The sequence below is a fragment of the Corvus moneduloides genome, chromosome 8, assembly GCF_009650955.1.
Source record: "Corvus moneduloides isolate bCorMon1 chromosome 8, bCorMon1.pri, whole genome shotgun sequence".
Taxonomy (NCBI): Eukaryota; Metazoa; Chordata; class Aves; order Passeriformes; family Corvidae; genus Corvus; species Corvus moneduloides.
In genome coordinates, this window is record NC_045483.1 from 3,293,574 (window position 1) to 3,321,166 (window position 27,593).

The 27,593-nt window shown below is 47.0% G+C and overlaps 2 protein-coding genes across 5 annotated transcripts in view; one reads left to right on the top strand and one right to left on the bottom strand.

Annotated features, from left to right (window-relative positions):
• CTBP2 (C-terminal binding protein 2) overlaps positions 1-16,848 on the top strand; it is a 286,749-nt gene extending 269,901 nt beyond the window's left edge. For all 3 annotated transcript variants that reach the window (XM_032115975.1, XM_032115973.1, XM_032115972.1), the window contains 8 exons: positions 7,112-7,266; positions 8,877-9,021; positions 10,485-10,691; positions 11,271-11,485; positions 11,899-12,029; positions 12,924-13,051; positions 13,756-13,873; positions 15,315-16,848. In XM_032115975.1, coding sequence (XP_031971866.1) covers positions 7,112-7,266; positions 8,877-9,021; positions 10,485-10,691; positions 11,271-11,485; positions 11,899-12,029; positions 12,924-13,051; positions 13,756-13,873; positions 15,315-15,495 — 1,280 coding nt within the window. In that variant the 3' untranslated portion in view covers positions 15,496-16,848. The remainder of the gene's footprint in view (positions 1-7,111; positions 7,267-8,876; positions 9,022-10,484; positions 10,692-11,270; positions 11,486-11,898; positions 12,030-12,923; positions 13,052-13,755; positions 13,874-15,314) is intronic.
• Positions 16,849-19,874: 3,026 nt separating this feature from the next.
• Positions 19,875-27,593, bottom strand: part of ZRANB1 (zinc finger RANBP2-type containing 1) — a 40,837-nt gene continuing 33,118 nt past the window's right edge. For both annotated transcript variants that reach the window (XM_032115977.1, XM_032115976.1), the window contains exons 8-11: positions 27,470-27,590; positions 26,493-26,622; positions 22,433-22,662; positions 19,875-21,384 (exon numbers count right to left, since the gene is read on the bottom strand). In XM_032115977.1, the coding sequence (XP_031971868.1) occupies positions 21,166-21,384; positions 22,433-22,662; positions 26,493-26,622; positions 27,470-27,590 (700 nt within the window). In that variant the 3' untranslated portion in view covers positions 19,875-21,165. The remainder of the gene's footprint in view (positions 21,385-22,432; positions 22,663-26,492; positions 26,623-27,469; positions 27,591-27,593) is intronic.

Below are 27,593 nucleotides of genomic sequence, written 5' to 3' on the forward strand. Positions count from 1 at the left end.
GATATATCCTGCAGCTGAAGTGCAGCACTGGAGAGAGTGCTGGATAATATTAGGAAAGCTGCCCACTGAGCTCTGGAAGTACAGTTTGTTTCCAGCACTGGGCTTAGTAGTGGAGCATACTCAGGGAGAATTCATTGGGGGTTTTTCTGTTATCTTCTCCATATTTTTTTTTTTTAATATGAGCTGCAAAGCTCAGCCCTGGGCAGTGGGACAGTTTGAGGGTCCATATGGTGTCTGAATTGTAACCACCAAACAAACCCTTACTGAGCTTTTCCAATCTTTTTCCCATCCCTCTCTTACCAAAAAAAACCTATATATATATACAGGCATCTGAGCTGCTCTGAGCAAGCAGTTTCTCTCCCAGGTGCTTCTTTTAGCTTTCTTGGTAGCATCCCTACCTCACCACCCCATATGGCCTCTCCCATCTGCTCTGCCTCTCCCATGCCCTGGCAGCTCCCACTGCCTCCCTGGTTTTGCTGTCCCATCCATCCGTGCCCTGCTCTGCACTCCCACTTCTCAGGGTCCCTGGGTCAGCACATCCCTCAGGCGCCCCTGTCTCCCATCCCCTCGTGTGACCATTAGGAGTTTCACGTTAGCTCCTCTTGAAGTCACTCCTTGGTGTTCAGTGTTCACAGACACGGATTTACCAACCCAGCAATGTGGGAATAACCCAAACACCAACATTTTGATACGTAGCAGAGGCCATACGTTACCCTTCTGTTACTCTTTCCTTGCATTAACACCAGTTCCTGTTCTTGCAGCTGTATGTGTGGTGCTCCTGGGTGAGATTTAGTTCAGCCCAGAGATCATTTCATACACCAGCACTCCGGAGTTTTGCAAAGCTTGTGTTTGGCTTTCGTGCCCCAGGGCTGCATCCCTGTGGTGTCAACAGTGTATCCCAGTGCTTTAATGGGGTACACAAAAGGAGGTGTTTCTGGTGTGTGTACCTGCAGGAATTTAAAAAAGAGTAAGTAAATACCATGTATATTTATATTTTAACTGAGCATTTCTCTGTGGCTCACATGTCAGTAGTTCAGCTGGGGGCTGTAACCACGGTGCTTGGATCAGCTAATAAGGACATTGTTTTATATGGGAACTTCCTATGAATTTTTAAAAATACTTTCTTCAAGGAAGCCTTGAAAAGTTATCTGGAAGGGGAACTGGCCAAAATCCAGCTCTTGTGTGCTGACTGGAGGAAATGTGCTGGAGAGGTCAGGGCTTTGCACAGGCTCTTCCCAACATCAGGTACGAGTTTTTCCCTTTCCAGCAGGGCAGGATGGCCCTTACTGCGTCTCTGCCCATCTTTGGAGTTTCTCTGAAACACAATTTCCCTCACCAGAGGGGACTGCCATGAACCTGTGGGTTTTTCCAGTGGGCTGAAAGTTGCCTCCACTTTGCCATCATCCCCCTTCCCCACAGCAGCCCTGGCTGCGAGCCTGGAGCTCCAGCATCAGTTCAAACACCTGGGTCTCCACTGAAGGAGAAGATGTTGCAGTCTTTCCCTGGTAGGATCCTGGCAGCCTCAAAGATGCTTTGCTTTTAAAATACAAAACAATCCGTGGTTATTTATAAAAAAATATATTTGATGTCACTTTCTAAACATGCTGTGTGTCTGTGTGGCTTCTGTCTGCACAGTACCAAGTGCCTCCAGAGTATTTGTGGTTAGAAAAAACAGCGAATATGTTTGGGTTTTTTTCCCCTAAGTGTGAGATAAGACTTGTGTCCTATTTCATTTTTGCATATGCATTTATTATGAGAAGCATTTGTTAGCAGGAAAATGTAAGTGAAAGAAAGAGCATCACTGGTGATGTGGTGGAGGAGGTTGGTCCTCTGGGTCCTGCAGCATCACAGTGCTTTCCCGAAGCATCTCCATCCTCACAGAATCACTCTGGCACCTTTGCCACTCAACCTTTCTGCTTGCAGGGAGTGGGGACCCCTGGAAAGCCACCTTGGGACCTTGGCTCTCCAGCTTGTAATGCAGAGGTGATGGCAGGGACAGCAAATCTGGGGATTTTCTAGTGCTTAAGCAATGGTTTATATTCAAGAGAAAAATGTACCTAGATCCCCTTGTCCTGTACTCAGACTGGATGTTAGGGAGACTGACAGGTCTTTCAAAGTCAGTGTTACAAGTCAGTACCAACTCCAGGTAATAGACCTTTGTTCTCCTTATTCCTGCCCCGTCCTCCAGTTCCAGGATTCCCCTTGGCATCCCGAAGCTCCCGACAGGGTGAGCAGGACCCTTGTCTGTAGCGGGCTGTGCGTGCCAGTGAACTGCTGCCCATTTCTCCTGGGTGTTCCCTTGGGTCGGCTCTGTGTTGTTCAGGACCCTGCAGTCTGTGGAGGGGGGGGATGATGCTGTTGGGACCCAGCAGGGTGATGATAAAATGGGGATAGAGTAACACTATGGAAAGGCAGTGCTGATGGTATTGAACGGGACTGAGGTGCAGATTTTTTTCTTATTTCTTGGGTGGGGATTGTCTGTAGCTGCTGGTGCCGCTGGCAGTGACAAAGGCTGGAAAGAGGGAAGAACAACTGCTCCAGTGACTGCTCCCAGCCATGCTCTGGAGATGGGGCATTGCCCAGGCACAGCCTGCCCTCGTTCTCTACATCCCACAGCAGCAGTGTCCTACATACTCTGACAGTGTGGGATCGGGATTACAGTTACAAAGTCATAAAATATCCTTAGGTGGAAGGGACCCACAAGGATCATCCATTCCAGCTCCTGGCCCTGCCCAGACACCCCAACAATCCCACCCTGGGCATCCCGGGCAGCGCTGTCCCAATGCTCCTGGAGCTCTGGCAGCCTCGGGGCCAGGACCATTCCCTGGGGAGCCTGGGCAGTGCCCAGCACCCTCTGGGAGAAGAACCTTTTCCTGATACCCAGCCTAAACCTCCCTGACACAGCTCCAGCCATTCCCTCAAACAGTGACGTGGGGCTGCTTTTACCTATTTGGGACAAACTGAGCAGGACCAGGAGGAGACGGACGACTCCAAGAAGATGTGAATCCTGCCAGCGATCGAGTGTCATTTCTGATGCTGAAAATCAGTTGATTCACACATCAAGAAAGAATTTGGCCCTTGGTTTCTGGGTGTAGCTGAGATCAGCACAGCCTTGCTTTCCCCAGTGCTTTGTGTTTGTTTTCGAGGTGCTGCTGCTCAAGGCTATCAGCCTTTTTCTGGAGCCACGCTCTGCTTGGGAAGAAAGGCATGTTTCATTTTTAAGTTGAAAAAAAAAAAAAAAGCTACACACAAAAAAAACCCAAACAAACATAAAACGCAGCGTGGCACAGATTAAATCCATTTGAGACAACTCAAAAAAAGAAACCCCGCCGTATGTGCAAGTCAATAGGAGGAGGGGAGTGGAAGGGGGGAAAGCAACTGTGACATATACAAACCCTTTAGTGTGCATAAGATTTTTTGGCTGGCACTCACATGATTTTATTCAAGGGCTGGGAAAGAACTACGATTAGTTAAAAGCTTCGGCAAAGTCTGGAGGGAGTGCTCTGAAGAGTTGGGAGCCACGCAGAGGTGACTGTAACTCCTCTCGCAATTTCAGACCATTCTTCTGAGGCTCAGGACAAAAGCCTTTTCTTTTCCCTCCGTGTTCAAAGAGACATTTGTCTTGAGATGTTGCAGCTGTGGGCCGCGGGATCGCTTGTTTGAAGATACCCCCTCGTAGACGAAAGGAGAGGCAACGCACTGAAAAGTGGTAGTATTTTATCGTGTGTGGGTTCCCCCCTTCCTCCTCCCTCCCTACTCCTCCACTGCCATGTGTGGTTTTTAATAAGAAGAAGAATGTGGAGGCAACATTTTCCAGGCAAGGGGAAATTTCCTGTTTCTTTTCTGTTTGTTTAATAAAGTGTGTAGTTGACTGTAAAACTGTAGCTACTTGGTTGTGAGCGGGTAATTCAGGCGAGTGTCAGGATTGCTTCTTGATGCACTTTTATATACTTCAGGGCAACATGTTTAGAGCCTTTTTTCCTCTTTTTTTCCCCCTTTTTTTGTTATTATTTTAATGCTGCATGGCACAGGCAACTGAGATTAATAAGAATTAGGCAAATGGCTTCTGCTTTTGTTTTGGTGAGATAGTACCAGCCGTCTTGCGGTCACACAAAGGCTGCCATTTAGCAGGGAGTACTCCCTAATTCTCTTGGCAGGGGTGCCATTGGGATCGGATACAAGTGGGTGGCAAAGGGGAGGAGCGGCAGGAAAGGACAAGCAGGCTTTGTGTATTAAAAATGAAACAAAAGCACTTTATGCGCGGGGCTGCGTGCAACAAGCGGCGCTGCCTGTGAGCCGGGGTGGAGTTTGAGTTCTCTGTGGCTGCAAAACCTTGCTTTTCTTGCTTTTTTTTTTTTTTTTTTTCTTTCCATAAACCCTTCCTCCTCTCCCTCTTCCTTAGCAAGCTCTCCCTGCACTGCTGGCCAGGCTCTGCAGGCAGCTGAAAACACCTAAAAAAAAAAAAAAAAAAATATGTGTTGAACAATACTTGCCCCAACTTTGCAGGAACAGCTGGGGGGGTTCTCAGCAAAAATCAGCTTGAGATGGCGTGGGAGCCACCGAATCTGGGGGCTGCTGGGAGGCAGAGCTGATCCCACCCCAGCCTCGAGGAGAGCTGGTGCCCAGCTCCGCAGGGGGGTGATGCTCATGGTTTACACAGCGTTGTATCCTCGGTGGGGCGAGCCCGTGGTTCGGCAGAGTGAAAGGGGTTAATGGCTGCGATGTTTTATCGCAATTTCGGGGGGAGTGGCTGCTGTTTAATTACTTTCTGATCCGTGGCATACCTCGTTCTTAATGAAGCAGTCGCCTGCAGAACAAACGTGCTGTATGAGCCGGGCTAGCTTGGTTTTGTCAGCCCAAATGTCTCGGTTTGAATGTGTTTGTGCAGAGGTAGGAACCAGGACGGTGAGGAATGGATGCAGGGTGATGGAAAGGCAACGGGAGAGGCAGGCGAGGAAAACAGAGCACGGTTTAAGCTGCAAACCTGCCAATGGTTTTTATTAAAATGTAATTTCCATACATTATGTGCTTCATCCTGTATTGATTTGCTTCAAAACTTTCCTTGTCGAGCTGAAATAAATTCCCTCCTGGAAGTAGGAGAAACGAGAGCAGTTCCTGTGAGTACCTCTCGGGTTACAGCCACATTCATCCTCAGTGACTGCACTTGAATGTGTGGGCAAGGGTGACGTGCCTAAGAAGCCTGTGTCATCATGCACAATTACATCCCTAATCCCAAGCAAAGACACAGATGCTGTTGCAAAAAAAAAAAAAAAAAAAAAAAGAAAAAAAGCTGTGTTTTGTTTGACTTTGAAAGAAGCTTATCTAAGGGCAGCATAGTAAACCTGTTATTTTGGGGCTCGGATTAAATGTCAAAGTTTCAGATAACCTGTGGTTTCATCTTCCATGTGCCACACTCACAGGAAGCCACTCCAACCTCTGTGTGCCCCCTGCTCTGCCTTGAGGATGGTCCTGGTCCCTGGTGGGCTCTGGGCTCCGAGCTTGGGGACAGGGATGGTGGCCAGCAGGGCTGGCACCACCACGGCCACCTTGCCCCTGCATCAGATTCCTTTGTATTTGCAGTTGTGGTGTGAGGCTGGCAGGTGATGCTCTAAGCCTTGGAGATCATACACATTAGTAAGCATTTAAGTCAGTGTTATAATTCACTCGCTTGTTAACCTGAGAAAATAATCTGGCTGGGTGCAGTGCTGCCCAGAGGGATTGTGTAAGCGCTCGGAGATTTGGGCATGTTTTTATTCTTGCTTATCTGCTTATCACAAGCTTCTTTCCCTTATCCAGATCGTCTCGGCACTCTAGCCTGCCTACTGACACACTTGCACTCCCATCTGGATGAAATGCATGCAAACAGAATGTACGACTTCCAGTAATGGAGACCTCAGTAGGGAAGGGGGAGGGAAGGACCTGTTCTAAAAGCACCCACCTGTAATGCTGAAAACCTTCAGTCAGGTCTGCTGGGTTGGTTGGTTCTTCATTTCTTTAGGCAGATTCAGTGAAAAAGGAATGGAAAGCCACTGAACCCACTCAATTAAACTTGCCTGTTTCCATGGAGTTATGTTTTCCCATGTAAAATGAGGGTAGCTGTGTGAGTGTAGCAGCAGTGCTGGGTCCCTCCCCAGGGCCATGCTCTTGGTGCTCGCAGGTCTGGGGTTCATCACTGTGGCCAGTAGTGCCCATGTGTGTCACACCCACATCAGCTGGGGAAGGTGCCCCCACAAAATACCCCAAAACAGTCCCATGGAGTTCCCTCAGCCAAGCCCTGGGCTTGTCCCCCTCACCAGCACAACCACTGCATTTAAAGGCCAGGCAGATAGATGTTGGCTGGTAGCCCTGGCAGGTTCTTGTGCAGAAGTGGGGTTTGGTAAGGAGAGGCTTTGCTAGGGCTGCTTGTGTGAGCATTTGGAGACTCAAACCCAGACCCTCTAGCCCTAGCCATCTCATGGTGCAGCAGCAGAAATAAAGCACCACATTGTACCCGGAGCATCTGGTCCCCTCACCTGTGCTCTGCCCAGAAACTGCCTGGGCAGGTGAGAAAGATACCTGAGATATTTTGTAGGGTCCTAATGTCATAAACATCCTTACTGAAAAGGCAGTGTAGAAATTCCCAAGTGACTTGTCCCAAAATGAACCAGTTAATCCCCAGCAGAGCAATAAATAGGATATAAAAATCAGCCTTCTGTGGCCTTTGGTGGTGATCAATTCCTTCACCTCAGCCTGGAGAACGTTGGGTTTACAAAGATGAGCTTTGCTGTTCCCATGAAACTGTTAGTAGTTGTTTGTGCATCAGAGTATAATCTTCTGTGCTAAAGAGCTCTTCAGTGTCCTGCTCTTCCCATGATTTTCCAGTAATGCTACTTTTTGAGTGATTCTCTGGACTTGTCTTTCTGAGGTGGTCAGAACCGTAAAGCCATTCCCAAAAAAAAAAAAGGGGGGCAAAGCCACAGCTGTGTTCCCAGTCCCTTGGCCAGACTTCACCCCGTGTTGCTGTTACCCTGAACCTGCTGAGCAGGGTGTCAGCAGGTGCTGCTGCCCCTCACCTGGCAGGGAGCCCCGCTCAGGGCCCGCCGTGTAAAAGCCGCACTCGCTGTGCCCGCAGGTATCCGCCCGCAGATCATGAACGGCCCCATGCACCCCCGGCCCCTGGTGGCACTGCTGGACGGCAGGGACTGCACCGTGGAGATGCCCATCCTGAAGGACCTGGCGACGGTGGCGTTCTGTGACGCACAATCAACTCAGGAGATTCACGAGAAGGTACCGGCAGAGCTGGGGCGCGTGGGGGCAGCGGGATCTGGCCTTGCTCTTCCACATCTTTAAAGCACCTTCCAGTGCCTCAAAGGGCTTCAAGAGAGCTGCAGAGGGGCTTTGGACAAGGTGTGGAGGGACAGGATACAGGGAGTGCCTTCCCACTGCCAGAGGCCAGGGTTAGATGGGATACTGGGAAGGAATTCTTCCCTGTGAAGGTGGTGAGGCCCTGGCACAGGGTGCCCAGAGAAGCTGGGGCTGCCCCTGGATCCCTGGCAGTGTCCAAGGCCAGGCTGGACGGGGCTTGGAGCAGCCTGGGACACTGGAAGGTGTCCCTGCCTGTGTTTGGAAAAATGAGTTCCCTTCCAACCCAAACCAGTCTGATTGTTTGATTTTTGAGCAGAAAGTGTACAAAGCTGCACTAGGAGTCAATCAGCAGATAACACCAACAGAAGCCAGTGCAGATTAAAATTAATTCAGGCTGTTTTAGAAGCCAGATGTTAGTTTGGGGGAAAAAAATGTAACTTTTTATCTCTTTGCATCAGGTTTTTCACATCAATGTTATTAACGTTTCTCATGTTTTTTGAAGTCTGTGGTGCTCTTGCTGTGGCTTTGCTGACACCATCCCACCTGCAGCTGGTGGGTGTTCACAGGTGCTGGGTGCACCTCCAGCAGCTCCTCCCTCTCCAGCAGGGAGTGGAGGAGGTTTGGGAATCATTCAGGCAGATCCATGCAGTGTGGATGAGTGTTTCTGCTTGGAAGCTCAACTTCATGTAAATACTTCTCTTAAAAGTATTATTTTAGATACCTCAAATGAAGTTTGAAGTGATCAGAAGTCACTTCCAAGATCTGGGAAAGAGGAATACAAATAGCATCAGTGCTGGTCTTGGCAGATATTAAATTTGGGAGAAGGAGAATGGGAGTTTTTTGTGAGATATTGATAGATGAGCCAGGCTTGGGGGGTTTGGATGGGTCTTGGGTTTCCAGAGCACTGAGGTAGCTTGTGGTGAGCACCAGTGAAGGTCTGGATCTTCACTGAAGGGGACAAAGCCCAGCCCTGTGTGACTGTGCAGCCTCTGCAGAGCTTCTCAGGTCCCCTTGAGAACAGCCAGGAAAGGTGGATGTGAACAGTGTGGCAGGGGTTTGGACATGCACAAGGAGGTTGAGGTGTTACCAGTGTCACACAGTCCTGTTCAGAACCAACAGACACTGCTGCAACACCTAATTCCTTCCTAAAAGCAGACTTACTGCTGCTTGGAAGCAGAGGGGTTTGCAGATAACCACCTGGAAAAGGGTCCAGGTGAGAGACAGATGTGGTTTTCATCTGCCTGGTCTGCTCAGATGTAACATCATGATTTGCAGATAATTCACCAAATCCATTCCCAAAGGTGTTGGTGGGTCACAAGCCTGCTGGTTTTGGTGACACATGGCTCAGACAGCAGGTCAGCAGTGAAAGTGTCCAACTCACTGTGTCATATTCCTGGTTCCTGAGCTGCAGGTGTCCCCCCAGGGGTGCCGGCAGCTCCTGACCCCTGTGTTGTGTTGCAGGTGTTGAACAAAGCCATGGGGCCATGGTGTACCACACCATCACCCTGACCTGACCCCTGTGTTTGTTGCAGGTGTTGAATGAAGCTGTGGGGGCCATGATGTACCACACCATCACCCTGACCCGGGAGGATCTGGAGAAGTTCAAGGCCTTGCGGGTCATTGTCCGAATAGGCAGCGGCTACGACAACATCGACATCAAAGCTGCCGGGGAGCTCGGTAAGTCCCAGCTCTGCACCCTGACTCCCTCCCCTGTCCTTCCTTTAAAGCCTTTAAAACAGGCACAAGGAGCTGCTGCTCCCACGGGACCAAGCTGGCACAGCAGAGTTCCAGGCAGGACCTCCATTCAGGCCCCAAAATTACGGGTGCAGTTTACATTTTTTGCACACAGAGAATATTATGACAAGAAAACTTGACCATGAGGTGAACAAAACAGTGCAGTTTTAGAAGGCAGCTTTTGGGTTCTTAACTGTGTTAAAACTGCCCTGTCTGAATCCCTCATTCCTACGCTGTTCCAAGTTCCAGGTGCCCCCTCATACCACTGGATATTTGCATGGTTGTTCTATTTCTGGCACAGGAGAGTTGATACAGCTTTAGAAAAATTGGAGGAAGGGTGTTTTATTATATTTTGTTAGCAAGATCAATCTCTTGATCTGAGCTGGTTCTCTGAGTCATGCCCGCTCCGCTGGGAAGGCGCTGCGTTGGATGGTGGAGCAGGAATTGTGTGTTGGGTTGTTGCCACCTCCTTTGCCATCTCATCAAAGGCGCCTCAGGAACTTGAAAAAGGCTTTTAGTGTGGATTGCCAAAAATAGGGAGGTCTCGTTGTCAGACAGTGCTGGGGCCACCCAGTTTCCAAACTGGTTTGGGTGGTCACAGAGACATTTGGCTGCACACCTCCAGCTGCAGGAGCTTGATTGTATCTCTGGTTTTAGCAGCTGAGTTAAGAGCAGGTTTTACTCATCTGATCCCAAGATTCAGTCTATGGAGCAGGCCTGCAGTAGTGTTTGGGATATGTTGTATTAAAGGTTATCTCTGGGGAAGTGAAGAATAACAGCCATTCCACCTGAGCCGTTTTACAGAGATAATTGCGATAAGAGAGTCTCAAATAGTCATTCCTAAAAAAAGCAATTCTCAATATAGTGAATTGTTTTCTTTTTTCAGGAGAAGAACAGTGTCTTCTCAGTGTAATGGTTTCTTCATGTTTTTAACTCTTATTGTTATTATCCATTATAACAATGTTCTGAGGCTTTGAACATCAGGAAAGGAAAGATATAACGAATAAAGTAATGGGATACTGCAGCATAATCCTTCTTTTTATACTTGGCAAATTGGGTGGCCAAATGATGTGGTTTCGACTAGAAAATGTAATGACTCCCCACAAATGTAGCGTAAAGTTTAATTGGTATTGCTTTCCATAAGGTAGTTTTTAAACCATGCAGTCAATCAATGACCGGTGTCTGAACACAGTGCCAGGGCCACCCACTGGCTGGGCTGGGCACCAGCTTGGAACCTGTAAAAGGGTGGGATGTTGGAGTTGAACCATCTGCCCGTGGGTGTTTAAGGGGCACAGAGTAATACCAGCTTAAGGAGCTCGTGGGAAGGGCAGCCCGGTGTCATCCCACTCCATGAGCAGGGTCCCTCAGCCAGGGGACAGGAGCTGATTTGTGTGTGGCCTCCGCAGGGATCGCCGTCTGCAACATCCCCTCAGCCGCCGTGGAGGAGACGGCCGACTCCACCGTGTGCCACGTGCTCAACCTGTACCGGCGGAACACGTGGCTGTACCAGGCGCTGCGCGAGGGCACGCGGGTGCAGAGCGTGGAGCAGATCCGGGAGGTGGCCTCCGGAGCCGCCCGCATCCGCGGAGAGACGCTCGGCCTCATCGGCTTCGGTGCGTGGGACAAGGGGGGCAGCTCCTGAGCGGGGCTCAGCACCTCTCACTGCTGCGGGAAGAACCCACAACGAGCCTTTCCAAAACCACAGAACCACTGCAGTGGATCGGTGTGAAATAGGGAGAACATCTCACATGGTTTTTTGGGGAAGGAGCTTTTTGTGAGCTGTGGTTGAGTCTTTGGAGGAGGAGCACTGGTGGTGTTCTGGAGGGACCACACCTCTAGAGGTAGTGCTGCTGTCCTCTCCCCGACAAACCCCCATCCCTGAGCCACAGCTACACCAAGCCAGCCCTTCCTGAGCCACTCTGCCCTGCACAGTGGCAGGGCTGTGTAAAACAGTCTGTCTTAAGTTCAGCCACAGCTGTAGAGAGTTTTAGCCTTACAGGTGGGATCAGCTAATTAATGCCAAAAGCTCATATGAGTGTGTTTAAATGAGGAAACAGAGGCAAGGCAAGGGAATGTCTGGGGAGCCCAGCAGGCCCCAGGGGACAGTCCTCAGGTTCTGCTGGGGGCTCAGCCTCGTGGAGACAGGGAAGTTGGGCTCAGTTAACTGCCCCTGTCCCTTCCCTTCGGCACAGGTCGCACTGCGCAGGCGGTCGCGGTCCGAGCCAAGGCCTTCGGCTTCAACGTGATCTTCTATGATCCGTACCTGCAGGACGGCATCGAGCGCTCCCTGGGCGTCCAGCGGGTCTACACCCTGCAGGACCTGCTCTACCAGAGCGACTGCGTCTCCTTGCACTGTAACCTTAACGAACACAACCACCACCTTATCAACGACTTCACGATTAAGCAGGTAATTAATTCACCTCGCGTGCACAGCCAGAGAGCTCTTTGGTGGGCAAGCCCAGGGTGCAGGAGCTGGCCACAGATCCCTCAGCTCCCACGGTGAGCCAGCACCTCCAGAATAGCTGGTTGCACCCAGCTGTGTCTCCCCACAGTGTTTAGGGGAGCAGTATCCTGACAGGTAAATGATCCCCACCCCCGTGGTGTGGAGGTGACGGCAACAGTAGGTTTAATTTGCCAACACCAACCAGAGATGGAGTTTCCATGGAAAACCCACATGCAGCGGGATGGGGATTGCTCCGGGGCTGGAGCACAAAAAGTGGGATGCTGTCCCAGCTGGAGGCAGCATCCCGGGGTGGGGGTGAGGATTGGATGGGGTCACTGCACCCAGCTGACGGTCATCCCTCTCCGGGCCGGCGGCAGATGAGGCAGGGAGCGTTCCTGGTGAACACGGCCCGCGGGGGGCTGGTGGACGAGAAGGCCTTAACTCAAGCCCTGAAGGAGGGACGGATACGAGGGGCAGCGCTCGACGTGCACGAGTCGGAGCCATTCAGGTAAAGCTCTGGCTCCCGGGGCTGGCCCTGGGGTGGTGGCCCTGGGGTGGTGGCCCTGGGGTGGTGGCCCTGGGGTGGTGTTGGTGTCACCGTCTGTCGTGGCAGCCACTGAGTGTCACAGCCCTTTGTCACACAGCCCCAGCACTGAGGGACAGTCCTGCTGTTGTCACCTTGCAGCAGCCATCGGTTGTAGTCCAGCACTGGGGTTATGGGTGCTCAAAGGGACACCAGGAGCTTAGAACAAGAACCCAGCCTGTGCTTAAAAGAAAACCCAAAACACTCACTGGGCCATGAGAACAAAGTCACTGCACTCTGTTGGGCATTTTTGCCCGCAGCCTGGGAAGGGTTGGTTGTAACTCGGAATGCAGCTTCTCTCACCACAGAAATACTTAAGGAACAAAAAGTTTGCTCCTACACAAGAGGAACCCCAGTGTCCACCTCCTCCCATCCTGGGCTGACCCACAGCTGTCCCTGTATCCCCACACTGCTGCGGACACCCCCAAACATTATTCCCATGAGAGCATTAAGCCCAGCCACTCCATGGGTTGGTTTTTCAGCCCCGTTGGCTCTTTTTTGGTGCATTTTCTGAGCCTTGCACAGAAGCTGTGCTTCCTCCCCAGCACTTCTGTGGCCATTTTGGGCTGGCAGGACTGTCAGGCCAGGGAATCATGGAATGATTTGGGCTGGAAGGCATCTTAAAGGTCATCTAGTTCCAATTCTTTGCCATGGGCAGGGACACCTTCCACTAGAGTAGGTTAATCCAAGCCCCATCCAGCCTGGCCTTGGAAGGAGTGTTGCATATGCAGAGGGCAGAGCACAAGCCTTTTGCCGTTCATCTTTTATTCGCTGCTTAAACATTGATTAATCTCTTTGCTTGTTTTCCCCTGCTCCCAGTTTTGCTCAAGGCCCATTGAAAGATGCTCCCAACCTGATCTGCACCCCGCACACAGCCTGGTACAGCGAGCAGGCGTCCCTAGAGATGAGAGAAGCTGCTGCCACCGAAATCCGACGTGCGATCACAGGTACCCGGCCCCGGGGACGCTGGGCTTGGCTCCCTGGGTGCCTGCAACAGGAGTCAGGAGGAGCAGAGACAGGGATTCACCCTGCCCATGTCCCAGCAGGACACTGGGAAAGGGATCTAACCCCAGTTTGCTTCCCAGTAAAAGAGCTGAGAACCCAAACGTTCCTGTTCTGTCATTTGGGGATGTTTGTGGTTGGGTGAGGGGTTTTGTGTTGTTTTGGTTTTTTTTAATGAATAGGGCAAAGACTGGTGACTGGGGAGAACAGGACAGGGAAGCAGTAATTGCTGCCCATGTTACTGGTGCTAACCCACACAGTGGTGCAGACACAGCCACTGTGGATGTGACTTCTGCATTCCAAAACCAAATCCGATGGTGGTGGGCACAATACTCCAGCAAAAGGGTGCTTCTTTTGTCCTAAAAGCTGCCATCCTTGTGAAGGTGGAAGGCACAGCTTCATGTCTGCCTCCAAAGCAGGGGCTCAAGGGAACAGCTTCCCAAGTGTTGGGAGCGAGGGTGGGAAACTGGTCTCCAACCCTGCACCTCAGGGCAGCCAAAACATCCTCCTGAAACAAGGAACATGGAATTTTTTTTCCTCCCATCCTTTACACTGACAGACACAGTGAAATTATAAACACTGCAGCTTTTTAGAGGGTGATAAAGCTGAGCCCTGCCTGACACAGACTCACCTTTCTCGCCAACTGCAGGGCGCATCCCAGAAAGCCTAAGGAACTGTGTGAATAAGGAATTCTTTGTCACGACGGCTCCGTGGTCAGTAATAGACCAGCAGGCGATTCATCCCGAGCTCAATGGTGCCACGTACAGGTGAGCGGGAGAACGGGAGCACCGGGAGAACGGGAGCACCGGGAGAGCCGGAGCCGCTGGACAGGAGGGGGGACACCCGGGTACCCCGGCTGCTGTCACTCCTCCCTGGGAACCAGCACGGGCAGTCACTGATGCTGCTTGAGCCACCCACGGGTGGGTAGAGCCTCCCTTTCCAGAGCCTGCATCCCTCTGGGCTGGGAGTCACTGGACTCTGTGCTCCTGTCCCTGACCAACTGCTGTGAGCCAGGTCCACCTCGAGGGTTAATGAGCCAGGGGAAAAAGCTCCAAATACAGGGCTGTAGTCAGGTGACCCAATTTCCACCTAAATCCGAGATTAAGGATTACTTACTGCTCTGTTTAGATGGCTCCAAGCATGCTGGTAGGAGACATTAGGCTCAAGGAGCTGGAGCATGGGCTCATTCAGGGTATCACCACTGCCAAAAATACTCTGAGCCACAAAATACCCTGCAGGGCACATCAGGTCATGTTAGGCAGGAGTTACCCAGCAGCAGAGCCCCAGGCAGCTCCTGTGCCATGCAGGCCACAGGCAGTGAATACTCCCTCTCACCAGAACGTCCAAACCTGGAAAAAGCCTTTCCCAGTCCTGCTCTTGTTCCAAAACACGTGGGCGGTGCCATCACCTGAGGACAAGCCTTGGCTTCCCAGCTTAACCTGTCTCTGCAGGGAGCTTCATCCTGGCTAAGCTGCAGCCCCGCAGCCCCTGTAAGCTGGCTCAGCTCCCCACCTTCACAGGCAGGTGAAACTCCCTTCCTCTCCTGGCTTCCCAATCTGCCTTTCCCAAAGGCAGCAGAGCCACAGGGAGGTGGGAGCTCTCAGGCCTCATGTGGCTACAGAGCTCCAGGGTTCAGCTTCAGGGTTTTGTCCTCATTTTCCCACATCACAGCTGAAGGAATTCTTACTCTCGTTTTCAAACTCACTGTTGTTTCTTGAAATGTGTATAATTCCTCCTGCTTTTGGAAAAGATGGATTAGATCTGCTCCCATCTTTCAGCTGTGCTGTTCCATGAGGAAGATGCAGCTCACCTTCCACACAGGGAAAATTTACAAACCAGGTGTCGGTGTTCAAGGTATTCACACACAGGGATGCAGTCAGCACACCAGCATCTGGGGTTTCAGAGAGCATTCCAGATGGTTCCTTACCCAGTTTCCCAAAGGAGAAGGCTTCCCCCTGGCTCAGGAGGCTGTGAGAAGGCACAGAACAAGCTGCAGTCCTGGTGCTGTAGTGGAGGATGCTTACCCAAGGCACAGCAGTTAATGGGTAACTCTGAGCTCTCCCTTGTAACTCAACAGGAAAACCAAACCTGGCTCCGGGAGGGAAGTGGAAGCTCGTTGCTGTGTTCTCTCCACAGAGGTGGTGGGAGTGATGGGTGTGTGATGAGCTCTGCTGTGACAAACCTGCCTCTCTCTGTCCCCTCTGCCAGGTATCCCCCTGGGATGGTGAGTGTGGCACCGGGAGGAATCCCAGCAGCTATGGAGGGCATCATTCCCGGAGGCATCCCCGTTACTCACAACCTTCCCACAGTGGCACATCCTTCCCAAGCTCCATCGCCCAACCAGCCCACAAAACACGGGGACAACAGGGAACATCCCAACGAGCAATAGCAGATAATTTAAAAACCATTCAATAAACTTAGGACCAAGAGACATTGGAAAGGAAGTTATACATGAACTAAAAGAGAAGAATTTGATACGAAATTTGTAACGTTGATTTTGGACAGACGCATCATTGATGTTCCAGTGTTCCCGACAAAGCGACAGCAGCCAAGACTGGGGAGGAGCCCTGGAGAAGTCACCTGCTCCCTGCAGCGCTGAAAACTAGGATGTGATACATTAATGAGCAACTTCTGTTCTTGTGTGTTGAGTTTCCTTCATCTGTGCATCAATCACATGAATAAAAATGAATTTCTTTCCCCCCCTCAATTCCTTGGGAAGGACAGGGCTCCTGCACTGTGTCCAGGCCACTGAATTAAGCCATCTTTACAGAGTTAACGTGTCAGAGGAAACCATTGGGTGGCTTCAGCCCTTTCCTTTCTCTTGCATCTGGTGACCTCTCCTAACGGGGGGCAGCAGTCCTGGCTTAGAAGTGGAAGAAAAAAAAAAGCAAACACTACTCCTCCTCCTTTTTGCAGTCTCACAGGGCCAGTGCCGTTAACAGAAGTTCCTGCCAGGTCTAAGTTCCAGCCATTCCAGCCGGGATCCGTGGGCTGGGGAGGGCAGAAAGGGCTCTTGGCACTGACCACTGCCCTCCCAGGCTAAGGAAAACCAAACTGCCAGTCTCTTCTCTGCCCAATACACTGAATAAAGTAGCTGTGCATCCACCTATGCCCTGCAATGATGCAAGAAAAAATAAAAGAAAAAAAAGAAAAAAAAAAAAAAAAGGAAAAAAAAAAAAGAAGAAAGTATTAAGTTTCACACACTATTTGTACTCAAATATATTTTCTCAGTTTTAAATCTGCAGCTATTTTATCAAGTGGAAAAAGTCTTGAGCTGGAAAGGGTTCAAGAATAATGTTGCATTTCCTTATGTCTCAGGAAACACTTTTTATGGTAACTTGTCAGACTGTCTATGAACAAAATCCACTTTTTTAGACATTGATAAAAGTCTTCTTCACGTGATATTTTATACAAGAACACTTCAAGATGTGTTATTAGATGTGACTGATTTTAACAAATCCTATTAGATTTGTATCAACTAGTTACATGTTATATTCATAGTCTTTTGTGAATCATCGCCTTTTTGTTTTTAAAGATGGCCTGTTTTGAGCCTTTGTATGGGTACATTCCTGTTTCTGTGACAAAAAAAAAAAGAAATCTTGAGCTGTCCCAAACAGACAAAAAAGAAACCAATGGCTATCAGTATGTTTTGTTTTAGTGTGTTACCGTTACTGTATTTGTTTATTGTAAAGGTGGACATTTAGCGTTCAGTGCAGTTTTCAATAAAAAGTGATAAAATTTCTATAATTTCTGAAAGGCAAGAGCTCTTGCTGCAATCTGGGGCTTTTGGAGACACTGAGAGGTAACCATAAGGTACAGAAATGTAATTCTGGTCACACTTGGCAAATATTTACAGTCCAGTGGGAAGGGAAGGTCCCTTCCAACTCAGAGTGGTCTGTGATGAAGAGATCACTGTGGGTTTCCACAAAGGTACAAAGGCAGCTACAACTCACAACATTTTCTGTACATTCTCAAGAGCTGAAGCGTTATCAAACCACTGGAAAATAAAGCCAAAAAAATGCTCAAGAGGTGCTGGTGGCTTTGAGCTTCACTGGGCAAAAAGCCTGTTCTTGTTTCCACCCTTCTTTCCCACTGTGTCCAAGTACCACACACATGGAGTTAGATGGGGACTAAAAAAAGCTGAAACCAAAGTGTCTAAGTTACAAAACTCTGTATTTTGTTTGCTTTAAATTAAACTGAAAACTTGGTTACCAGCTCCAAACATCCAAAATAGAGATCACCTGTTACAGAGCAACTGCTCCTTGTCAGTGCTCAGCACAGCCCAGCCGTGAATTATCCGTGACCTCTGTGAGAAACTGGGATAAAACTGGTCAGATACAGGGGAGGTGTCTGGGACACACTGAAATGACCATCAAAACCATGAGGAAAACATTTAATTGTTATTAAGGTTTAGAGTTGTTTTAAAAATAAACGAGCCCTGGTACTTTGTTTCCGAATAATCCGGTACCTCCCTGCGCCGCAGGATCCCCTGTGCCAGCAGTGACTCCACACTGGGACAGTGAGGGCCGAGCTCAGAAAATGCTGGAGCTTTCATCCAACACCCAACTTCCCTTTCAGACAAAACCAAGGACAGAAGTGCCACAAGCTCAACAGGAGCAGCGACTGAGCCATCCCAAGGGTTACAAGTGCCTGCAGTAAGAACACCAGCAAAACATGCAAAGATCAGAGCTGTGGAAGCGGAAAGGGAAGAATATCATCACAACTGGGAGATGCCAAAGCACCAGGAGCTGCAGCTCTCAAGTGGAAAGTTACTGGGCAGAGAAATGGGAAATGAACAGTTGCTGCTGAAGGTTTGTGGCTGACAGAAGAGCCATGCTGCTGCTGTTGCCCTGCTCTGGGAAGGCAGACAGGGACACTCTCCTGGGATAATCATCTCCTCCTCCAGGGAGAACTCCAGAGATGTCACTGTAGCTTAAAACAAGCAGCTTCAAGGTTAAACACTACATAAAATCTTTTTAAAATGGTATATGGGGAAGTTACTGAATAAAAGGGGGGAAAAGGAAAAGCAGCAATTAAACAAGGTCTTCAAACACACACACCAACCTAGATAATGGAGGAAATGCAACTCGGGGGGTATTTGCCATAAGCCATGCAGCAGAACTTTGGAAGAATCCAGAATTACTAAATTTTAATATATTAAAAACAAAAGAAATACAGGGATTTTCACTGAGGAAGTCATAAATAAAACCAGAAAAAAAAAACCTGACCAGCTGTAAAGGAGGTAGCAATGAAAAGCTAAGTTCTGTGCTAGGAAAGCGTGTGCTGCTGTGAGCAATATATGAGGAAAGTAACATTGAGAAACCCAATTTTTTAATGTATTTTCATGGCTGAAAGTGCAGAACTTGCTGACAAGCTGCAAGGGAGTGTGTGCAGATTAATCTCAGTGTCTGTAAACTTCCAGGTGTGTGACTGAGCCACTGACATACACTGACTGCGGTGCGAGCATGAAGCCGGGGTGTTGTACCTCTTTAATCTACAGGTACAGGATTTTTGGAATACTCTGATTCTGGAAAAGACACTTCACCAGTTCCAAAAAGGCCTGTGAAGCATGTGAACCTGAACAGACCATTCATTGTACAACACATCAGAACAAAACAATAATGATCAAGAAAGCCAAGTGATCCAAAGTACCAGGACTGTCCTGTTGGAGCAGAACTTGAGGAATTCATCGGTGCATGCGTTTGAGAACAGCTGAACTGACCACAGGGACTCCACTGCTCTGGGAAGGGCTGGGGGACAGGGGTACAATGCAGGCTGCCCATGGACAGCAGGAGAGGAGGGCAGGAGTGCTGGGCCAGCTTGGCTCAAGGTAGACTTTCACACTGGTAATTCTCCCCCCGGGACAAGGAAGCTTAGCTTCCATGAATGGAACAGCACTGCCAAAAGCACAGGGGTGGGAGGTGAAAACTCCACAGCATCCTCAGAGTAGCCCATGGACTCAGGGGCTTATCCTTGTGTCCACAGGGCAGCTGGTCGTGGGCAGGCTGGGATCTGAAGTTACAGGTCTGGCCACTGACTGAGGGCTCCTCAAGATGGTGAATTAGGACCCCCATGGTCACAGCACGACACACAAACCACTCCAGCACACGGTGCTGGCCAGCTCAGGGCATGGAAATCCTCATCCCAGCTTACCCTGCATTGAGCTCCCCTGACAGAAAAGCTTTACATCCTCAGCTAGATGAGGTATAAAAGGATTTCACTGCAAGGTAAGGACAAAAAAAGAAATCCCAATTTAGAAAGGGAGCTTGAACCAGGACTGTGTGCTCATGAAGAAGCTCTGTAGTATCTGGAGTTGGGCACTGAATTTGGGTCACTCACTCATGGCAAAGCAGCATTCATCCTTCACCTGGAAATCCGGGCTTCCACCAATCAGAGGAGCTCTAATGGCCAAAAAGGTGAAGACATAATAAACCTCAGTGGAATCTAGAACGGGAAAATTGCAAAATTAATACAGTACTTCATTATTTCTTTACTTTCGGTGTCGTCACCAAGTTTCTGTAGGAGTTGCGCACGTTTCAACACCATCTAAGCAGCATTTGGAAGAAAAAGCAGCAAGTTCCTCAGGGTTTCCATAGCTCTGAACTACATAAAAATAGGTGCTATGGGGCTTCTTTCCAAATTCTAATTAAAACAATTTCATCTACTGCAAAATTGCTTATTCAACCACCACACCATCAAAAGTGCTTTTCAAGCCAACCTGAATTGCACTGTATATGTAAAAACTGGCATTAACCTTTAGTGTTTCAGTGAGATTTTTAGATAAACTTTATCCATTACAGGTTACATGGCTAAAGTTATCAAATATAATAAAATTTCTACTGGAGAATATACTCTGAACTTACACTCTTAGGAACTTACATAAGTTTAAGTATGGCCACATCAATCAACATGCAAGAAATTCCCAGGTTTACATACTGAGAAATATATAACAGTGCTTTTAAACAACTTGAGCATAAATTCTTCTTTTTAATTAGAACTGCCAAGTGGATTCTCACTAGATTTAGTGACCAAGGAGTAACCCTTCAAAAAGGTATTTTTTCATTTGCAGCAAAGTTTGAGTGATCAAAGAATAAATGATAAAATGATATAATTTGTAACACAGCAAGGCGGAGTTTTGACAAGATTAAATTCTCAATTGTGTTCAAGTTCTCAGATTTCACACAATTTTGCTTAGTGTATACTCACAGGAATAAAATCCCTATCTTTCAGGTCACTTCTCTGAATAAATATCCTTATGTATACTGAAAGGAATCTATTAACTATTAGAAGAAAAAAAAAAGGAAAAAAAACCAAAACACCAAAAAGCTTTTTCAGGAAACAAATAATTTCACTCAATGAAAAATTTAGCTTCTTTTCCAGTTTGTTCCGTAGAGTTTAGGCTTTATTATGTGGGCACAGCAATAACTAAAATATTAGTAAAATAATGAATGTATTTTTGCTTATAACTTGCTGTGGATATCTTGTGCAAACAAAAAAAACCTCTCACAATCTGACCTGGGCACTGGTGAGATTTCACAGGAAAGGGCCTTTCAGGGAAATGTGTCAGAGTATCTAAAAGGTGATGGAGAAGACCAGGTTCTACTGTAAAAGAATCTCAGAGGGAGGAGCTATCCATCCAGCTCACATGTGCTTTCAGAAGTGCCCTTAGTTGAAAAATTTCTCTGCAATAATTAAGATGCTGGTATACGTTTCCTATTACACAACCTCTTACACAACCACATGCGGTACATTTATAGACAGATTTACAGTCAGAAAGAAAAATGGGGTTGGTTTTTGTTTTTTGTTTTTTTTTTTCTTCCATCTTGGTAATAAAATTAGCTGTTTTTTGTTTCTTTTTCGTGTTTTTATACAAACTGTAGTCCAGCCCGCTTGGCTCTCTCCAGGCAGCAGGATGAGCATCCATTCTCTCCCCGTGCTGTCGGAGAATCCTTCCCGGCATGTATCCCCTAGACCTGGGTCGTTCCACACCCAACTGCTACAGCACAACGCTCACTCAGGGTCACACACTCTGCGCTGCTCATTTGCACTTTATTCCCCCTCACTCGTCGTCGTCATCCTCGTCCTCCTCGCCGTCGGACAGGGACGTGCAGGGCCGGATCTGGCGGTAGCGGTCGAGCCACTTCTCCACCATCTGGGTGACCAGCGGGTGGTTGCGCCGGCGGGAGCTCTTCTGCATGGCCACGAGAACCCCTCCCTCTGTCACGCAGCAGTCCAGCCACTCCCGCAGCAGCTTCTCCTGCTGCTCCTCGTTGCCTATCTTTGGGGGACAGAAAACACCGGCAGTGAGGCTTCCCCAACGCCCAGCGCCATTCCTGCTCCGAGCGCATCGCCGCACCCAGAGACTCTGAAAGCCAAACTCAACCAAAGTTTGAAGGCTCTGGAAATACGCTCCAGCTCTTCTTCCCAATTTTTCACATGTGTATTTCCAATGCAGCCTTTCTGTATTTCAGTTATTTTAAAGCAACTATTTATTTGTGGTAGGCACCATATATAAAGGGCAGGCCCTAAAAGATTCTTCTGGCTTTACAAAGACTTTTTCAGGAGTCTTAAGAGTTCCTTAGATGAAATATTTTCTCTTGTAACACATAACAGATATCGTGGCTTGCTGAAGAAACACCCCTCTCTAGACCTGAAGCCCGTATTTTTCTCCTTTTATTTATAGAATGCCCACTTTCTGCAATTACTTCAGTCTTCCAGCCCTCCCTTCATCCATGCACACCCTTTACTGAAATAGTTCCATGTCTTTATCGTAGTTATTAAAAAATGAGTTGAGTTTCATTAGAATAGAAGGTGGAACATGCTGCAACTATGGGCCAATATTTGTACTGCATCTTTTAGAAGAAAAAAAAAAAGAAAACCCAAAAGGCAGATTTCAGTCTTTCCTTAGTGACAGAACCCTTATTTTTGTGTCCTTTTCTAGGTATGCTGATATTCAATGTTCTCAGGCACAGGATGGGATTGTTGAGGTGTCCTGTGCAGGGCCAGGAGTTGGACTGTATGATCCCTGTGGCTCACTTCCAGCTCAGGATATTCTGTGATTCTATTCTGTGATTCTGTTTCTGTGATTTACATGGACAATGAAGTTACATTCCATTTACAGAGCTGTAAATAAGCATCATATTTATGGGAAAACACCTTTCAGAATCACCTGGAATGATGGGGAAGGGAGCAGTATTAATTAACCAGAACAGCACACTCCCTGTAATTCTGTGGACACCAAAAACCCACGGGGCTACAGAGATTGCTGAGCTTCAGCAAGCAGCTGTGACAAAGCCACCACCACACACCAGGTGTTTCTTTCTTACCTCTTGAGCAGAAAGGAAGTGAATGTGCAATAATTTCCTCTCGCTGTCCACCAAGGGTAGAAAAGTAACAGTAACATCATCGTCAGTGTTCAAATTAGCACCAGCGCCTCGATTGCCATAGCCATCATTCTCCATGGCAACCAGGGCGGAGAAATGGCCCCTCGTGTAGCCCAGAGCTATGGGACTTTTCCAACAGAAACTCTGTTCCCATAACAAAGGCAAATACACACCTGTGGGGAATTAAAGCACAGGGTAAGGCTCAGAACTGGTGTTCAACAAGGAAGGATTTTGATACAAACCTTGTGGTTTTGGCTGAACTGTAACAGAAGCACATCACTTTTAAAACATATTTGGTTTGGCCTGACACTGACACACTCTTCAGTAGAGCTAATTGTTATTAATTAACACAAATCAAGCATCTTTGCAACTGTACAAGTTTAGACACAAAAGATTAAAATCACAACCAATACATTACTACAGCCCTAAAATTTATGGTCTATAGTGCAGTGATGAACGAAAAACAAGGTTAGAAAAGCAGCCTTTTATGTTTGGTAACTCTTAAAAAAAAAAAAAAAAAGAAAAAATCAGATTCTGCATCACAGAAATAAAGGCTACAGTCAGATGTATTTTTACCAGAGCAAAAATTCCACCATCTGCTCACAAAACCTATTATTAAAAGAACTCACTGCACAAAATGTTACTCAGCACTGATGTAACCCATCCCAGAGAATGGGATTGCTCATATACAGTACTCACAGATTCAATTAACACACATCAATTATTCATATCAATTTAAAAAAAAAAAAAAGGAAAAAAGCACCAAAAAGCTTTTTTACATTTTACTACTTTGCTCAGCTACAACCAACACCTGATGCCACAGATTCTGAGAGGAACTGCACTTTTTCTCCCCACCACTTTTAGCAATGAAGACAGCAATTTGCTTGAGGTCTCAAAATAAAACTGGAACTCCTTTCTTCCAGAAACATAAATAATTCTTGGTGTGTACTGCAAGACAACTTAAGCAAAGGCACAGCTCACCTTGTGACAGGTTAAAAATAGCCCCACATAAACTCAAGTGCACATGTAGCATAGCAACCCCTCTAGTACAGCTGCTGCTGCAAACACGGCGCTCCTCCAACAGCCACGGAGAGGGAAGGGCAACGCTAAAATGGGAATCGGAGGCAGGGGGTGGCTTTGGAGGTTCTACTAAAGTTTTGAGCTCATCTTTTTGTGCTGCAGTAAAAATTAGTGGGGGCTGCCAGTAAATAATTGTCCCTTTTTCCCCCCCCTTGTTTTTTAATTAGCAATCAAGAGCTACCTAAAAGTCTTGCCATTTATTTAAAATGAAGATTCACTCAAGTTTTTACCACACCACGATTTAAGGACAGATCCTTCTAATACCTTCTTAGCTCTCCCTTCCTCCTGTCCCCATCATTAAGTCTCACTCTAATGCAACATTAAACACAGAAGGTGAAGAACACGGGATAAGCCTTCACCAGAAAGTTTCAGATCTTTGCATTAAGGGAAAGAACCAAACATCCAGTCAAAATTCCAATTTACACTGAAGATATAACATCCAGTCAAATATAAGGAAGACAGTCCCCCAATTCCTGGGAATCAGTTCTTCATGCACACAGAGCACAGCTATGTGCCCTTTCAGGACTGAAACTCATCTGGTTGCCTCCATGCCTACACTGAAATTCAGCAAGTTTTGGAAATCTTTTTTCACCATTGTTTTATCTTGTTGAAAATTCCACATTAATCATTTCCCCAAGACAGAAGGCTGTGCTACACTTTCCATTCCTTCTCAACACTGTGATGAGCTCCACAAGAAAAGAATTTCAAGCATTGCCAGGGAGAATATCTAGTGCTCTTAGGAGTTATAAAAGTCACGCTGATATAAAGTGAGAAGGTTGTGTAACAACAGTTGACAGAGCACAAGCCACAGAAAATAAAGAGTATGGGCTAACACCTATCCTGAAGCCACCCACATAGGATTTAGTGTCTCCAGCCTGACCTGATGATCACTTCCGTCAGTTACCTTTTTTTCTGTTCAATTTTAAAAGCTGCATATTTGTGCCACTAAATACATGTGGCCAGACAAGGAGGGTCTGACCAGGGTCATAGTTAGGGCCTGAGCAAACAGGTCTTCCACCACTGAAGCTTTAGTATTTAAAGAAGCATTAACAATCAGCTGGAATCTGGGAAACAAGGAGGCTGGCAATTATGGGACTCACAGCAGCTACAGCAAGGATGCCAAGCTGGAACAAGGAATCCCTGGAGAAAAAATTCTTGTCAGGGAGAGTATTTTAGGGGTGGATAAGAGGGTGCTACAAACTGAACCGTGATGTTGAACAAGCATTAAAAAAATTCAATTCCCCATTTCTATTATAACCCACAATTACAGAGTGGTTTGGGTTGAAAGGGACCTTAAAGCCCAACCAGTTCCACCTCCTGCCATGGGCAGGGACACCTTCCACAGGACCAGGTTGTTCCAAGCCCTGGCCAACCTAGCCTTGAACACTTCCAGGGACTTTTCTGGCGGATGTGATGTTAAACAGAGGCAGGGTGCTACCCAGATACTGAGGGACACCCCAGCACTCCCCAAAGCTCCACATGCTGAGCACAGCCCACACACAGGCCCAGAGCAGGAGCCTCCTCCTGGCAGCCCACCCCACTCGGAGCTCACGGCTGTTGGGTTTCAGCTGTGCCAATGGCATTTGATTAGCACACATTAACCACAAAAATGTGGCTGGGCAGGGAGAGGAGCAATTCCAGGTACTGCGACACAGGACTCCAAGTTCACCTGTTCCCTGTGCTGTGTGTTTCCATGTATGGCTGGATGTGGCTTGTGGCAAGCAAATCTCAAGTCGTAACTATTTGGCTGCCTAAATTCCTGGAAACCCATGTGCTGTAAAAGGGTGTTCCAGGCACCCTGTTTCCCTCTGGTTCACAGAGCAAGAAACCATTTCAGCACATTTAGGCCATGTAATACTTGTCTGCCTCAATGGCCAATCTAGGAAATAAAACTATTTGCAAACCACCAAGCCTTAGAATTAAAAGCAACACAAACCTGGCAAGTCAGATTTAAGTGAAACGAGTAACTGTTCCTTCCCAGCCTTTCATCCTCAAAAAAAAAGTTAACATGTAACTAAAAAGACTACCAAACTTTTAGACTCCACAAAAAAGTAATTAATTTCCCTAGATAAAGTTTTGTTACTGCCCCAAACTTAGAAGCCAAGACTCTAAATAGTTATAAATTAACATTAACTCCACAGTTTGGGGTTTCCTATACAACATGGGTTTGCCTCCTTCCAAAGTCACCATACTTCTTTTCTTTCAAATCACAAAGATGTTTTGGGAAGCCCTCTGCTAAGCTATAAATAAAGAGTGGGTCATCATCAAGCAGGTGTACTTGAGGCCAGGAATATGAACTGTGGGCAAAACAAATGTCCCAACCCCCTGGAACACACACAGAGCCTTCCCCACGGGTTTTATTTACAGCTCAGGATGTGAAGATGCTCCCAATCCCCTCTCATATTTTATTATCTGAATAGTAAAGTATTAGCATGTAATAGAGGGGAAAGTTGCCCACAGATTTGGTTTGCAAAGCAGAAAATGCATCTTTAGAAATCTACAGATGTTAAGTCTAAGCAAAACTGGACTGAGTCATCTTCGTATTTATGTTAAGGAGAGTCAGGCTGTCTTGGAGATGAGGAGAAAAAGTCAGAAAGAACCTGATCAAACTATGCAAAATTATAATACTAATGAGAAATAAGTCAGTATTCACACCACACTTGCTGTAAAGTGTAAATTACTGAAACACAGATAAATTTTAAAAACTTCCTTTAAAGTACATCATGGAATTCACTTTTACAGGCACCATGCCTACTATAAAATGAAAAACTGCAAGTGTGGAGAGATTGTTTTGTTCTTTTTAATAGCAAATGAAAATTTACCTACAACAGAATTCCATCCTTTTCCAGACAGTCCCTTCATGTCACTATTGATTTACAGCCCAACCTTGTTTAAAACTGAATTTAAAAAAACAAATGCTTACCTTGGAAGCGGGTATATCCTAATGTTTCTCCCCGAAAACTCTTGTAATATTTTACTCCATAAACTATAATTGGTCTTCTAAGAATATGTGCAAGTACAAAAATGTGTGTCTGCTCCAAACTCGCTCCAGGCTGAACCAAACACAAAGAAAGACATCAATTGAAACACAACTTACCATCCTGTGTGTTGAAATTTAAAAAAACAGTCTTCAAGTTGAGAGAGAAAATGCTTTTAAGAGTGATAAAGCTTTAACAGGAAAAACAAAAGACTGGAAAATTATTGGAAATAAGGAAAAACATTTCAGCTTGTCAGCTGTCAGCAATAATTCTCTGTCCTATTGCCCAGATTCAATGTAATGGATTTCATTCCCCACTTAGAAGTGAAACTCTACATAATGTTAGGTCTAAAAATAATGCACTCATCTGAGGGCACTTTAAGGCAAATACCTTTTGATGATAGGAAAAGGGCACATCCAAAACAAACCTCAAAGAAATAGCACCAAAATCATGTTTATACTTTAAAAGAGGAGCTAAAAATATTCCTATAGCTGGAAGCTTATAGGAACATAAATCTCATTTTGGAGGGGAGTTATAAAACCTCAGCTTGCTGGAGTTTGAGCAGTGTAAGCCGACAGGTTTAGAGGTGTGTTTTGGGAGGTAAAAGTGCTGCAGGAGCTGGAGGCAGGATATTAAACACATGATTATCTACTAGTTTGTTCTACAGACTTCACCTTAATACCATCATTCGTTTTTTGCGTTGCACTGCTTAATAGCAAGCTCAAAAATTTTAATTTCAAATGAACCTTTCCATACTTGCAGAAGAGTTTACTCAGTAATATTTTAAGATCATTGGCTTAAGAGGGATGTTCTTCCTTCATACAAGATATTCTTATTCCCCAAAACCACTTCTAGTTCTGAAATTTCTTTCAGAAATTAAAATATCTTTTCCAAAAGCCCTCTGACAAAGGAGTTTTCTTACCTGGCTTGCAAGAGAGAGAATGAATGCCCAATCTTCCTGCCACTGTTCCTCTCGCAAGGAGAAATGTAAACCGAAGCTTTGGGAATACCATGATTCCCACTCTTTCCAGCGTGTGTAGAACCTA